At 36.8% G+C, this 14,941-nt stretch overlaps 1 protein-coding gene across 2 annotated transcripts in view; it reads right to left on the bottom strand.

Annotated features, from left to right (window-relative positions):
• The window catches only part of SASS6 (SAS-6 centriolar assembly protein), a 54,266-nt gene extending 39,335 nt beyond the window's left edge, over positions 1 to 14,931 (bottom strand). For both annotated transcript variants that reach the window (XM_032422750.1, XM_032422756.1), the window contains exons 1-7: positions 14,756 to 14,931; positions 8,242 to 8,302; positions 6,347 to 6,426; positions 5,853 to 5,957; positions 4,773 to 4,944; positions 4,017 to 4,082; positions 3,035 to 3,154 (exon numbers count right to left, since the gene is read on the bottom strand). In XM_032422750.1, coding sequence (XP_032278641.1) covers positions 3,035 to 3,154; positions 4,017 to 4,082; positions 4,773 to 4,944; positions 5,853 to 5,957; positions 6,347 to 6,426; positions 8,242 to 8,302; positions 14,756 to 14,820 — 669 coding nt within the window. In that variant the 5' untranslated portion in view covers positions 14,821 to 14,931. The remainder of the gene's footprint in view (positions 1 to 3,034; positions 3,155 to 4,016; positions 4,083 to 4,772; positions 4,945 to 5,852; positions 5,958 to 6,346; positions 6,427 to 8,241; positions 8,303 to 14,755) is intronic.
• Positions 14,932 to 14,941: the final 10 nt, after the last annotated feature.

Raw genomic sequence — 14,941 nt, 5'->3', positions numbered from 1 at the left:
TAACCAAGGAGGTAAAAGACCTATACTCTGAAAACCATAAAACATTGATGAAAGAAACTAAAACTGACAGAAACAAACGGAAAGATATTCCATGTTCATGGATTAGAAGAACAAATACTGTTAAAATGTCTACATTACCCAAAGCAATCTACACATTTAATGTAATCCCTATCAAAATACCGACAGCATTTTTCACAGAACTAGAACAAATAATCCTAAAATTTGTATGAAGGCACAAAAGACCCCAAATAGCCAAAACAATATAGAAGGAAAAAAAAAAAAACACAAAGCTGGATGTATCAAAATTCCAGACTTCAAGTTATATTACAAAGCTGTAGTAATCAAAACAGTATGGTATTGGCACAAAAACAGACACACAGAACAAGAGAACAGGACAGAAAGCCCAAAACAAACCCACGATTATATGGTCAATTAATCTTTGAGAAAAGAGGCAGTAATAGGCAATGGGAAAAAGATAGTCTCTTCAACAAATGGTACTGGGAAAACTGGACAGGTGCATGCAAAAGAAGGAAACTGAACCACTTTCTTACACCATACACAAAGATAAACTCTAAATGGATTAAAGTCCTAAATGTGAGACCTGAGACCATAAAAATCCTAGAAGAGAGCACAGGCAGTAATTTCTCTGACACTGGCCATAGCAACATTCTTCTAGATATATCTCCTGAGGCAAGGGAAAGAAAAGCAAAAATAAACTATTGGGACTACATCAAAATAAAAAGCTTCTGCACAGTGAAGGGAACAATTAACAAAACTAAAAGGCAACCTATTGAATAGAAGATATTTGCAAAGGACATATCTGGTAAAGGAATAGCATCCAAAATATACAAAGAACTGATACAATTCAATGCCAATAAAACAAACAATCCAGTGAAAAAAATGGACAGAACACATGAACAGACATTTCTCCAAAGAAGACAGATGGCCTACAGACAAATGAAAAGATGCTCAATATCATCATCAGGGAAATGTAAATCTAAAGTACAATGAGCTATCATCTCACACCTGTCAGAATGGTTACAATCAAAAACACAAGAAACAAGTGTTGGTGAGGATGTGGAGAAAAAGGAACCCTCATGCACCTCATGTAAACTGGTGCAGCTGCTGTGGAACAGTATGGAGGTTCTTCAAAAAATTAAAAATAGAAGGGCACCTGGGTGGTCAGCAGGTTACACATCTGCCTTCAGCTCAGGTCATGATCCCAGCGTCCTGGGATGGAGACCCGCATCGGGCTCCTAGCAGGGAGTCTGCTTCTCCTCTCTCTCTGCCGCTTTCCCTGCTCATTCTCTCTCTCTCATTCTCTCTCTAAAATAAATAAATAATCTTTTTAAAAAATTAAAAATAGAACTACCCATGGGGCGCCTGGGTGGCTCAGTTGGTTAAGCGTCTGCCTTCAGCTCAGGTCATGATCCCAGGGTCCTGGGATCAAGCACCGCATCGGGCTCCCTGCTCAGCAGGAAGCCTGCTTTTCCCTCTCCCACTCCCCCTGCTTGTGTTCCTTCTCTCGCTGTGTCTCTCTCTGTCAAATAAATAAATTAAATTAAAAAAAAAAAAAAGGAACTACCCATAAGGGCTCCTGGCTGGCTCAGTCAGAAGAACGTATGACTCTTGATCTCAGGGTCGTGGGTTTGAGCCCCAGATTGGGTGTAGAGATTACTAAAGAAAATAAAGTTAAAAAAAAAAAAAAATAGAACTACCCTACTATCCAGTAATCACACTACGGGGTATTTACCCAAAGAATACAAAAACACTAATTCAAAAGGATATATGCACCCCTATGTTTATTGCAACATTATTTATAATAGCCAAATTATGGAAGCAGCCCAAGAGTCTACCGATAGATGAATGGATAAAGATGTGGGGTGTGTTTGTGTGTGTGTGTGTGTGTGTGTGTGTGTGTGTATACATATATTCCATTATATGTATATATTTATATTATATCCCATTATATATATATATATATATAGAATACTATTCAGCCATAAAAAGAATGAAATCTTGCCATTTGCAACAACATGGATGGAGCTAGAGTATAAGGCTAAGCAAAATAAGTAAATCAGAGACAGACAAATACCATATGATTTCACTCATATGTGGCATTTCAGAAAAAAAAGCAAATGGACAAAGGAAAAAAAGACAAACCAAGAAAGAGATTCTTAATTATAGAGAATAAACTGATGGTTATCTGTGCAGGGGCATGGGGTGGGGGAATAGGTAAAACAGGTGATGGAGATTAAAGAGTACACTTATGATGAACACTCAGTAATGTATATTATTGTTGAATTACTATATCATACACCTGAAACTAATACAACACTGTATGTTAACTATACTGGAATTAAAATTTAAAACTTAATAAAAATGAAAAAAAAGAATATGGGGAAATAAGTAATGTCATACACTATCTTTTAGACTTGGTACAACCTTTCTGGCTAGTAAATTTGCAATATCCATTAGTATCTTAATAGGTATATTGCAATCTCACTTCTAGGAACAAAGAATGTTCACTGTAGTTTATTTGCATCAGCCAAAATACTGAAGCATTTAAATGTCCACCAGTTGGGTAAGTAGTTAATTTATGTTGTACCCAAATAATGAATACTACGCAGCCACTAAAAAGGAATATCTGAACTGATAAAGAATGACCTATGATGTCATGTTAGGTGAAAAAAGTTACAATCAATATATACTGTGGGACCTCATTAGCATAGAATACAACCAAAATCCACTATGTGTGTACAAATATATAATTTACATATTTCTAAATTTATAAATATGAACAAATATTTATAAAGGACACATTATTTACATATAAAGAGAAAAGACTGGAAAAACACATATCAAAATGTATATAAATTACCTCTAGGTAATAAGACTTTTAATGAGCAACATTTTTTTTTATATACTTCTGTAATGTTTGAACATATTAAAGCAAGCATATGTTACTTTTATAACTAACAAAATGACTAACAGCAGCAACAAAATAATTTTCTATTTTCTTTAACATTCATACCTGCAAGGCCTTTTCTTTCTCATTTGTCAGTTCCTGGGAATGTTTATTTGACAATGCAGCTGTGTGTGATGCCCATTCATTCTGCAACTTATCTAATTCTTGGATTTTTTCTGATAATGTCTGTATTAGAGTTCAACACAAAATATTAAGACAGTCTTGTGAATGTTATTAGCTTAGAACATGGCAATATTTGCAAAGGATATTAAAGAAAAGGAATCACAGCTTTCCAAAACATACTCAAAGCCTTTTCCTACACAGATTTTTTTTTTTAATTTGAGGAAATCAAGATTAGAATAAAAGAATTTTAGAGCTAACATGGCCCAGAAGTCAAGCTTAACTATCTTTAACCTTTTAGTTAAATCTGGCTCTTCACTACCTAATCCTCTCCTCTGACATTAAGAAATAAAGTAAACCAGGGTAGAGCAAGTCAGTTATATGGAGTGGTTCACTTATACATATCAAACCTAGTAACATAGATTTCCTAGATGGGCTACATTGTATAGGACAATTTCTGCCTGAAGCCATGCCACTTATCAGATACGGTCTTCGGTTTCAAGGACTAAGGGCAAAAAGGTAGTAGCTATAACTGAAATGATAATAAGCCTATCAGAATAAGTCATAACACAAGTATGGAAGGGAAAGGTTTAGAAAATATGAACCAAAACATCATTTTAGACAGGAGGAGTGAGGTGAATAAAAGAGCAAAGAACTAACATGTGACAGGTACTATATATTATTTAATGAAGACCTGAAAGGAATGTGTTATATATTGAAGGTAACAGAAATGTTTGGATGGAATCAACTATCAGAGAAAGCAATCAGATTAAGATAATTTGCTGATAGGGGAAAGGAGGCAAAAAGGAGAGGGAATTCAAAGGAACATGCTTTAAAAAATAATACACAAAAGCCTGGATAGGATTCGAGAGGCAATTCAGAGCCAGTGTTTGGAGGACTCACAAAAACAAAATGAAATCTGAATTACCTTTTGTGTGAAATTCAGTTGCCTAGTAACATCATCTAGTGATTGCATCAATGATAATTTTTCTTCCTATTTATAAAAACAATAAAATTACGCAGTTTACAATTTAATCATCTGTAGCTGTGCTACTCAAAGTATAGCATCAGCATCACCCTGAGAGTTTGCTAAAAATGCAGAATTTTGGGTTCCACTTCAGACCTTCTGATTCACAATCAGAATGAGCAAGATCTCTAGAGGATTTGCATACCATTAAAATCTGAGATGCACTAATCTATAGCATTTGACTAAAAAGTCTTTATGAAAACTATGAAGAGGCATCCTAATGTTGTATTCTTGCTCCATATACCTTATAAAATTATACAGCACTTTGTAATTCTCAAGACACTTTCATATCTTTTTCCTCATTTGAGACAGATGTAATAGGGTAGTAGATATTTCCATACTTAACTACCAGCTGATGAAACCATGATAAAACAGTTTAAGTGACCTACCCAGATCACAGAAAATTAATAAAAACCATGGGACCTAGTTTTTCAATTTTTGGCCCAGTTCTACCCTCACTGTATCTTGATTAAATGGGAAAAAAAAAAAAGAACAATAAAGTAAAAACAAATTCCTTACATATTATAAAAACTTACTAGACATCTTTAACAATACTTTATTCTGAAAACAAAAACTAATTGCACTATAACTCCTCAGTGACTTATCAGAGTCTTTTGGTACTCATTTTTAAAAGAATAACTTAAATTTAAATCTTACCTTGCTACATTTCAAACAGCCAGCTAAAAACTTCTTTATTTCCACATCATTTCCAGGTAGAAGTTTTAGTGAGAGGTGTGTAAGATGCTTAAAAGGATTTGTCTCTACCACATTTAAAAAGGCAGGTAAGTTATCCAAAATAGGTGCTGGAGAAACTAACTGTAGCAAAAACCTTTGAAAAGAAAGTGTCACAATATAACAACACTTACGAGATAGTGAAATTCTCCCACTGAATCATAAGCTCCAGTGAATCATGGATGCTGAGAAGCATTGGGAAAGGAGGCATATTGGAATCACAGGGGCCAATATAAAAGGACTCCCAATGGTAAAACTGGATAAACTAAGAGTAAAATGGAAAAATCGAGCAAGAAATAGAAAAAGGATTCACTGAAATACAGTGAATATACAAATGTCTGTGGGAGTTCACAATGAAAGACAAAGTAGAAAAATAAAAACAAACCAAAAACCGATTGAAAACACAAAAGTAACTAGAGTAACAACTCTTTATTCTAAAAATTGACAATTTAAAAGAATTAAGCATTTATCCTTTCCTTTCCATAGTAATCAAATAGCCCAAACTGATGAGGAAAAGTTCTTCTTTATAAAAGAATTATACCTAATAAATATAAAAAGAATGACAGAATTAGAAATGCATAACTTTGTAGTTCCTAACAAAATAATTGATTCAAACAACAATCATCAATTGATGAAACCAACAGATAAAAGGTTAGTGAACTTTACAATGAAAGGATCAGGCTTTAGCATCAGACAAACATGAATATACACATATAAACACAAAATCTTATTCCTCTTATCCAAGTTCATTATAAAATCATATACTTGATGCTGTTAAATATTTCAGATAGCTTTAATGACTCTGTCAAGACATGAAAATTAAGGGGTAAATATTCTGATTTTAACCATGATTCCTTAAAATTTGACATTTAATAGCCCTAAACCCAGTCAAAAATAGACAGGAGTACTTATAACACATAGAAAATATTTTGCCATCAATTTGTCTTACAAAGAAGAGTTTCTCTTGAGAGAATTTTAATGATGTAGTGCTCTTATGAGACTTACCTTGGAATTTCTTTGGCATGTTCTTGAGTACATTGCTGAAGGAGATCTATAAATTTTTGTGGGAAAGCCAAGAAGTCTACCAAAAGGCCTTGCTGGAATTTTAAGCTATACAGAAGAAAAGAGATTTTTTAAAAATTCAATTACTATCTTTAATTAAAACCCTAAAACATTCTTTTTTTATTTACCGAATATCCATTATAATCAAGAACTAGAGAACTCTGTTTTTAAGAATTTATTCAATGGGAGGGAAAAGGTCAATATATTTAGCTAAAGCTCCAAATTTGAGCTGTTGTAAGCAGAATTCTGATAAGCTATGAAATATTTACTTTCAAAAACATCCTGAATAATTATAGTATAAGCAGTATAAGCAGTCCAGTATTCTCAAAATACCTAAATGTTCCTAACAGGCTGCATTTCAAAGAGAATACTACCAATACATCAATAAAACTTATTTCCTAGATTAAATATAAAAACAGAAAAATAAACTTAGTTACCTCTGAAAATCTTCCTCAGATATAACAAGGTTATACAGAAAAAATGGATCAGTATCATCAGTCAGACGGATAACTAAATCCTAAAAGAAAGATCGTTATTTTTTAATGTTTTCAATAGATCAGGCTTTTAGAGTAATTTCTTCCTTCTTAGAAATGAAATTATCCAGTAACAACAATGTATCACCAATATACTTCAGATGACTTTGTTTTCTGGTGCAGCTGGGTTTTCATTAGTCTTTAAGAGACTTAAGAATCTTAAACAGGGGTAGATATTCTGCTCCTTGAGAGCCATGTGGGGGTCTATAAAAACTAGTTAAATGCTAGGAGTTGAAAGTTGAGGAATACCATCCTATTAGAGGCTTAGGAAAATTGAGAACCGGTCCTTGCTGCACTATAGCATGATAAAAACATTCTACCACTGACCACATCATATTCAATTATATTTTCAGTTTCCCATAAGTTAATTATCTGATATTTCAAAAGTGGCAATATATCAGCTGAAATGACAAGCAATCATGTATCCTAGAAAAGGAGCATTTGTGTCTCAGGCAGAAGACAGGGGTATCAAGTAACATGTTGCCAGGGCTTCTTCCTAAGGGCTATTCTCTCCTACTCCAGGTGGCTGCTGACATGGAACTCCCATCTGTTTTCAGTTTCACATTAAGCGAATATCTTTCATAAAGACCACTTTCTACATAAATTTACAGTATCGCAGAACATGACAGCAGCTAATGCTGACATAGAAGTACACAGAAATTACGTATTTTAGAGAACACTGATATAAAGAAAACAGGCATAGTAACAAGATGATGGAGGCCTAATGAAGAATGAATCAGCATTCAGGTTAAGAATAAGCTTCCACTTTGAAATAAAATCTACTCGTGGCTACTGAGGAACTTCTAGGGTCCTAGAAAAATCTAAACCACTTACAGGTAGAGCTAGAAAATGAAGAGGTACAACAGGCCTAAGGAATAACATGTAAAAAATATAACATATAATCTCTACTCCAGAAAATTAGCAATCTAGGTATTTGCTCTGCCTCAGAATGTCCTGCCTGAAGGCAGCTTCTACAGAAGTACTTCTTGAAATTCACCCCAAGATGCTATAAAAAAACTGAAGCTACTACTAATAGTACAAGGTCCTTGAATATCATGTTTAGGGAAAGCTATGACACAGAGAAAACAGATGCTGTATTTCTTAGTCATCTTGTCTGTATCCATATCACTAATGACTCATACTTCTGAAGATCATATAGGACTGATGCTCTAAATGCCTCCCTTCAAAAGGCAAAGATTCAAAAATATCTCCCTGCAGTACTTCAACTTATTCTATCCTCACATGTACAACATGAAATGCCAATTCTACAGGGTAGCAATATATATTCCAGCAACATATAAGTGCATTGGGCAAATCTAACCCCCAATTCTCCCAATCCCCAATCCTTCCTGTATGCTTTAGAAACAGAGGATATAGGGGCACCTAGGTGGCTCAGTCAGTGGGGCATCTGACTCTTGATTTCGGCTCAGGTCATAATTTCAGGGTCGTGAGATCAAGCCCTGAGTTGGGCACGCTCAGTGAGGAGTCTGCTTGAGACTCTCTCTCTCTCTTCCCCTCTGCCCCCTCCCCCACACACGCACTCCACCCCCCTCAAATAAATAAATAAATAAATAAAATCTTAAAAAAAAAAGAAGAAACATATGGTATAATAATCTCTCAGTTGTTGTCTTAGTAGATTCTACCACCCCAGATTTGCAAGTTACAAACTGGCCCAAAACTAAAAAGCAAGCTGGTGTAACAAAAGATCTCATGTTCTTAAAGAACAAAAATAATTATAATGCATAGAAATTCCATTTCAAAAAAAAAATGAGAATATTTCAAAAGAAATTAATACCAACCTTTCTGTGAACTGGATTGGAAACTGATTGTAGTTCAATGCTCACTCTAACATTTACTCTCCTATATGAAAAGATATACCCAATTGTCAGAAACAATCATATGAAATGAGTTAGCACTGTCATTTGTATTAGCTGAAGTTTTCAGTCTTAAGCTGCAAGATCGTCCACAGGTTTTCCCTAAGTTATGAAAGGATATTTGGGAAGCATACCAGTTTTGGAGTTTAAGTTCCTGTTCTTCCACTAGTAAGTAATCAGGTTTTTAACCAGAGATTATATTTTTCTCTCCTGTAAAATGGGACTGTTGTGAGAATTAAATGAGATAAACAATGTGGAATTCCCATTACTAGTCTGGAATATAACCTACTGCCCGGATTCTAAAATAGCATCTACTGAAAGCCAAACAAACCATCAATTTAATAACAACTTCCCACATTAAAAATAATTACCAATTCAAATGATCAAATTGATTTATGAGATTCCATTTGAAAAACTTAAAATGTGAAGCAGTATTGGAATACATGGAATGTTTACAATCCAGGAAGTAAGATAACACATTCCCCTCCCTTATACATACACAAAATCCACCAACTACATCTGTTCAATATAGTCCCTGTGCAATACCTCCATGGAAGTATGTCAACAGTTTATTATCCACCTTAACCTAGAGTAACTCTGAACTCTAAAAGAAACCATAGCTTTCCACATTCTCTACTGCATCTGAGAGAATTCAGTATCAGACAGAGGCATATAAATCAAGGTGCTCATAACCATTAATCAAACTGAGCAAAGAGGTTTAAATGATCAAGGAAATAAAGGGAAAAACTGGTGAAAAAACATCTCTGCACAAAAGTTCTATATTCTGCTAGAATTAAAAAACAATGGCCTTTCCCTGATGTGTAGGAAACAAAAGTAAACAAATAGAATTTGTTCAATTTTAAGCTATTCTTAAACATCTTAAGATGTGTTTTAAATTTTTCCCACATTCTGCTACTTATCTACTGCAGAAGTAAAAAGTATAGACCTAGCAACCAAGCGTTGGAAAAACTAGTTAAAAGTTGAGCAAGGCCAGATTCAATTGTCCAGATTTTTTTTTTTTTTTTTTTTTTTAAAGATTTTATTTATTTATTTGAGAGAGAATGAGAGACAGAGAGCATGAGAGGGAGGAGGGTCAGAGGGAGAAGCAGACTCCCTGCCGAGCAGGGAGCCTGATGCGGGACTCGATCCCGGGACTCCAGGATCATGACCTGAGCCGAAGGCAGTCGCTTAACCAACTGAGCCACCCAGGCGTCCCCAATTGTCCAGATTTTTTTATGCTACAACTTAAAATTTTTATTTTGGCTTTTTATGTCATTTTAGTTAAATTTCCTATTGAACATATGATTGGATGCTAAATCTTAGCATGATGAGGTTACCAGATGATAAGGTTACCATAACTTTTTTTTTTTTAAAGATTTTATTTCTTTATTTGACAGAGAGAGAGAGAGACAGGAGAGAGGGAACACAAGCAGGCGGAGTGGGAAAGGGAGAAGCAGGCTCCCCGCTGAGCAGGGAGCCCAATGTAGGGCTCGATCCCAGGACCCTGGGATCATGACCTGAGCTGAAGGCAGACGCTTAACGACTGAGCCACCCAGGCGCCCCAAGCTTACCATAACTTCTGTTATCTGAAAAGGAACAAGCAGCACTGGCAAATACCACAGATAGGAAGAATTATTTTTTTAAAGATTTTATTTATTTATTTATTTGACAGAGAGAGACAGCGAGAGAGGGAACACAAGCAGGGGGAGCGGGAGAGGGAGAAGCAGGCTTCCCACTGAGCGGGGAGCCCGATGCGGGGCTCAATCCCAAAAGCCTGGGATCATGACTCGAGCCAAAGGCAGACGCCCCCAGGAAGAATCAATTTTATTTTATTTTTTTAAAGATTTTATTGGGACGCCTGGGTGGCTCAGATGGTTAAGCGTCTGCCTTTGGCTCAGGTCACGATCCCAGAGTCCTGGGATCGAGTCCCGCATCGGGCTCCCTGCTCAGCGGGGAGCCTGCTTCTCCCTCTGCCGCTGCCTCTCTCTATCTCTCTCTCTGACTCTCATGAATAAATAAATAAAACAAACAAAAAAAATTTAAAGATTTTATTTATTTATTTGACAGAGAGAGACAGCGAGAGAGGGAACACAAGGGGGAGTGGGAAAGGGAGAAGGCTTCCTGCTGAGCAGGGAGCCCGATGTGGGGCTTAATCCCAGGACCCTGAGATCATGACCTGAGCCGAAGGCAGTCACTTAACCAACTGAGCCACCCAGGCACCCCCAGGAGAATTATTTTTGAAGAAGAAAATGTTTTTCTATTTTTCTATTATCTAGCGCAATGTATGTGAAACAGATTAGATTTCTACTCTAACTCTACTACGCCTGGGTAGCTCAGTTGCTTAAGCCTTAGGCTTAGGTCATGATCCCAGGGTCCTCGGATCCAGTCCCTCTCCCACTCCCCCTGCTTGTGCACATATGCTTTTACTCTCTCCTCTGGCAAATAAGTAAAATCTTTAAAAAAAAAATTAAGTATTCTTGGGGGAAAAAAACCTTTTAATTTCCTAATTTGTATGATAAGTGAATTCAGTTAGGTTTGTGAGGACATTTTCAGATCTACATTGTCATTATGTTTGGTTTTTGTCTTGAAGTTTTTTCTAAAACATACTGCCACAGGGGATGTAACACTGCAGTAGATAACTTTTCATGGTAACATACACTTTCAAAAGTCCTGTCATACTTGATAAATTTGTTTAAAAAAAATCAAGAAGTCATTTAGTAGAGTATTCTTTAGATAGTACCAGAAGAATCACATTAATAAATTTAAGAAGCATATTAATGACATTGTTGCATATATTCCAAATGTCTATAATGCATTCGTTTTGGGAGAAAAAGAGAGGAGGAAAGGCCCATAGATTAAACCTCTCCCTCCTGCCTCCAAAGTATATTGTAGAAAAACCTGAGCTTTCAGAAAATATAGTATCTGAAATCACAATCTTACTTTCTCCATTATAATGGTTGTCATAGGAACAATATAAAACAAATCAATAAAAACTCATAAAAAATGCTATTTCTCAAAATAAATGTCATACTCTGAACAATGCATAAATTCACATAACATCCTCCCTATCAGTTAGATTTGGCATTAGCAGAATTGGATTCTAGCCCACCTCCACCACCTAGAAGCTGTGACCTGAACCTTTCAATTCAAACAAATAAAAGCTACTCTAAGCCACGTAGTATGCTGGATACTAGGGATACAAACAGAAATAAACATGGTCCATGTCCTCAAATCAGATTAAATGACTCTATCCAGACTTGCTTCTGATTATATTTTAGTGCTTCAAGAGAAGGAAGGGAAGGGTTACTAACACTGAGCACCTACACTACTGAGTATCTACCCGGTGCTTTACATACCTTATTTAACAACAATCTTACTAAGTAAATAGTTACGTCTGTCTTACAAAGGAAGAACCTGAGGTGCACAGTTACAAACTTGGTTAAAGTCACCTTACAGAGTCCAAATTAGAACTCAGAACTTTCACCTACACTATGCTATCTAATAAATGAATAGGGCAATTAATTTCAACTTGGGCAACTTTGAAAAGGTCCTTACAGTGAAGGGATTTAAGATAGACCTTGAAGGTTATGAAAGAAAAAGCAATTGAGGCAGGGAGAAGAGCAGGAATAGAAGTATGGTATTGAGAGAGTATCAGGTACATTCAACGGATAAGTAGTCTTGTAACTAGTATATGGGAAAAAGAACTTCTAAAACAAAAATGAAAAAAGAGGTTGGTGTCAAACCGTGGGCTTCAAAATTCTGCATTCTTCCCTCCAGAGCTCTCTGAGTTATCTTCCACTGACGTTCCTTCTTTATGACTTTAGTATATTGATGTCACTTCATGCATTCATCACACTTTAATAATAACTGTTTAGTGAATGCTTATTGTGCTTCAGGCACTGTTCTAAGCACTTTGTATGTATTAACTGATTTCATGCTCCTAATTATCCCACGAGGCAGGTACTTTTATAAGCATTAATTTAAAGATGAGACACAGGAAAAAAATGTACAAAATCAGTCAGTAAGTGACAGAAATGGGATTTAAACCCAGATAATCTGGCTCCAGACCCTGAACTCTTAACCTGTGCTATGCTGCCTCTCCAAAGAAGATGTTTTTGTTTCCCCTATTAAAGTGTGAGTTCCTTAAGGCCCAGAATGAAAATTGTTTTTGTTGTTGTTGTCAGGAGGCAGGGAAATAAAGAGAGAGGAAGCCAGACAATCTCAGCATGTAGGACAATTCCTGGTACAAAGTATGTATTCATAAATATTTGCTGAGCTGAACTGGCTTTGAATTTTTTTTTTTTTAAAGATTTTATTTATTTATTTGACAGAGAGAGAGATAGCGAGAGCAGGAACACAAGCAGGGGGAGTGGGAGAGGGAGAAGCAGGCTTCCCGCCGAGCAGGGAGCCTGATGTGGGACTCGATCCCAGGACCCTGGGATCATGACCTGAGCTGAAGGCAGACGCTTAACGACTGAGCCACCCAGGCGCCCTGGCCTTGAATATTTAACTAAAGTCTAGATTGCTTTCCCTATGGGTCAGGGGCCAGCATATTTTCTGCAAAGGGCCAGATAGTAAATACTTTAGGCTTTGCAGGCCATAAGGTCTCTGTCACAATTATTCATGTCTGCCTTTACGGCACAAAAGCAGCCAGACAATTCTCAAATGAGAATGGCTATGTTCCGATAAAACTTTACTTTAACAGGCAGAAGGCCACCTGGCCCATGGGCCCGTTTGCTGATCCCTGCTACAGGTGGTAGAAATATATCAAAGGTTTCTAAACAAGAGGAGTAAAAAGGTTGACAATGTGTTTTAAGAAGATAACTGCGACGGCAATATAATGAAATGGAGAAGAACTAGGAGTTCCAATATTGGAGTAAGAAATGATGCTCCCCCCTTTATATTTCTATAATTATTCTAGAACACTGCTGTCCAACAGAGATACAATGGAGGCCACAAATATGAGCCAAATACGTAATTTCAAATTTTCTAGAAGCCACATTAAAAAAAATTAAAAGGAACAGGTAAATTAATTGTAATATTTTCTTGTATATATCCAATATGTCAAATATAAATTTCCCAAGTTTATGATATTCAGAATATATTTATTAACATTTGTTGTTAGTAATTTATACCCAACATTATATATATTCAATATATGCAAAATAGTGTCATCTTTACAATCAACATAAAAATTGAGATATTTTACATTCTTTTTCCTAGTAAGTCTTCAAAACTCAATGCGCATTTTACTCTTACCACACATCAATTCGAATTAGCTCCATTTCAGAAGTCCGATAACCATATGTGACTCTCATACTGGACAGCACAAAAGAATGACCAACTCAAATACCCTACAGTATCTCCACATGCAGCTGCTAGCTTTGGTATCATCTCCTTGGCTGGCTTGCGGACTGATGTTAGACCTAATTCTGAACTATATACTAGCTACACATTACTCAATAAAGCAATGCCTTCATTTTTAACGTCACATTTCCACAGCTTTTAGTTTCCACAGACATTTTCAGATTTGATCCTCATATTATGTACGTAGTACCTTATGTCAGTTTTACAAATGAGGAAACAAGGTAAAGAGTCAGCTACTGAGCGGCGGAACGGAGACAAAATCAAAACCTCCTGACTTCTAATCAAATCTGTTAAGCCCCAACAGCACCCCCACCTTTGTCAAAGTCGTAATTTTGTGTTTTTATGTGAGACTGGCCTTTATTTCCTCCTCCACTGGACTGTAAACCCCACGAAAACAAGGACTGTTCTTCCTGACCACTATATCCCCAGTACCCAGCAAGGTGTTTTGCCATAAGCAGTATTTGTTAAATGAATGAATGAATGAAATTTATCATTTCCTCTACTGTTTTTAGTCGATAATAATAATAATAAACGTAATTTATTTTTAGTAACTAATGTAAAGGCACTACACCATAGAAACTTTTTTAAGCTGAAGCTTAAATTTACTTCCAATATAATTCAAAGAAGAGCGAAAAAAGGGCTGGGAGCCAAGGCCAGAGTTCTTGCGCCGGCCCTGCAGTGAACTTGTTCGGAGTTCTCGTGTAAATTACTTCACTTCTCCGGACAAAATTAACTTTCTCTGTCAAAAACAAAGAGTAGGACTATAATCTCCACGATTCCGTTCAGAACTAAAAAATAAAAAAAAATTTTTTTTTTTTTTTTTGAAATTAACTAGACGCGGGTCAGCTTTCCATTTGCTCATACTCTCCCTCCTGTGCCCTCCGCAACCGCCAACTTGGTGAGAGAGGTAACATTAGGTTCCAGGTGGGACTCTCTCCGCGTCCCGGGACGCCGGCCGCACACCCAGCCGCAAGCCGGTGTCCACTGGCCAGAGCCGCCATCTTCCCCCCTCCCCCCGCCTTGGCCGGACCCCAACCGCCACCCGCGGGCACGGGGTAACCAGGAACCTCACCTCTCCTCACAGTCTTTGCATTTCACCTGCAGCGGGACTAGCTCCTGGAAGAGAACCTGGCTCATGTTGGTCCGCTGCCCCTGCCAGTAAGCGGAAAAGTCCAGCAGGCCCAGCCCACGGAACTAGCCTAAAGGAGTCCCGGTCCTGCTAAAATTTGAGTTTGGCGCTCGGCTTCCGCTGAGGAGG

The sequence above is a fragment of the Phoca vitulina genome, unplaced genomic scaffold, assembly GCF_004348235.1.
Source record: "Phoca vitulina isolate PV1807 unplaced genomic scaffold, GSC_HSeal_1.0 scaffold2, whole genome shotgun sequence".
In the NCBI taxonomy this organism is placed as follows: domain Eukaryota; kingdom Metazoa; phylum Chordata; class Mammalia; order Carnivora; family Phocidae; genus Phoca; species Phoca vitulina.
This window is presented reverse-complemented; position numbering and strand designations above follow the sequence as displayed.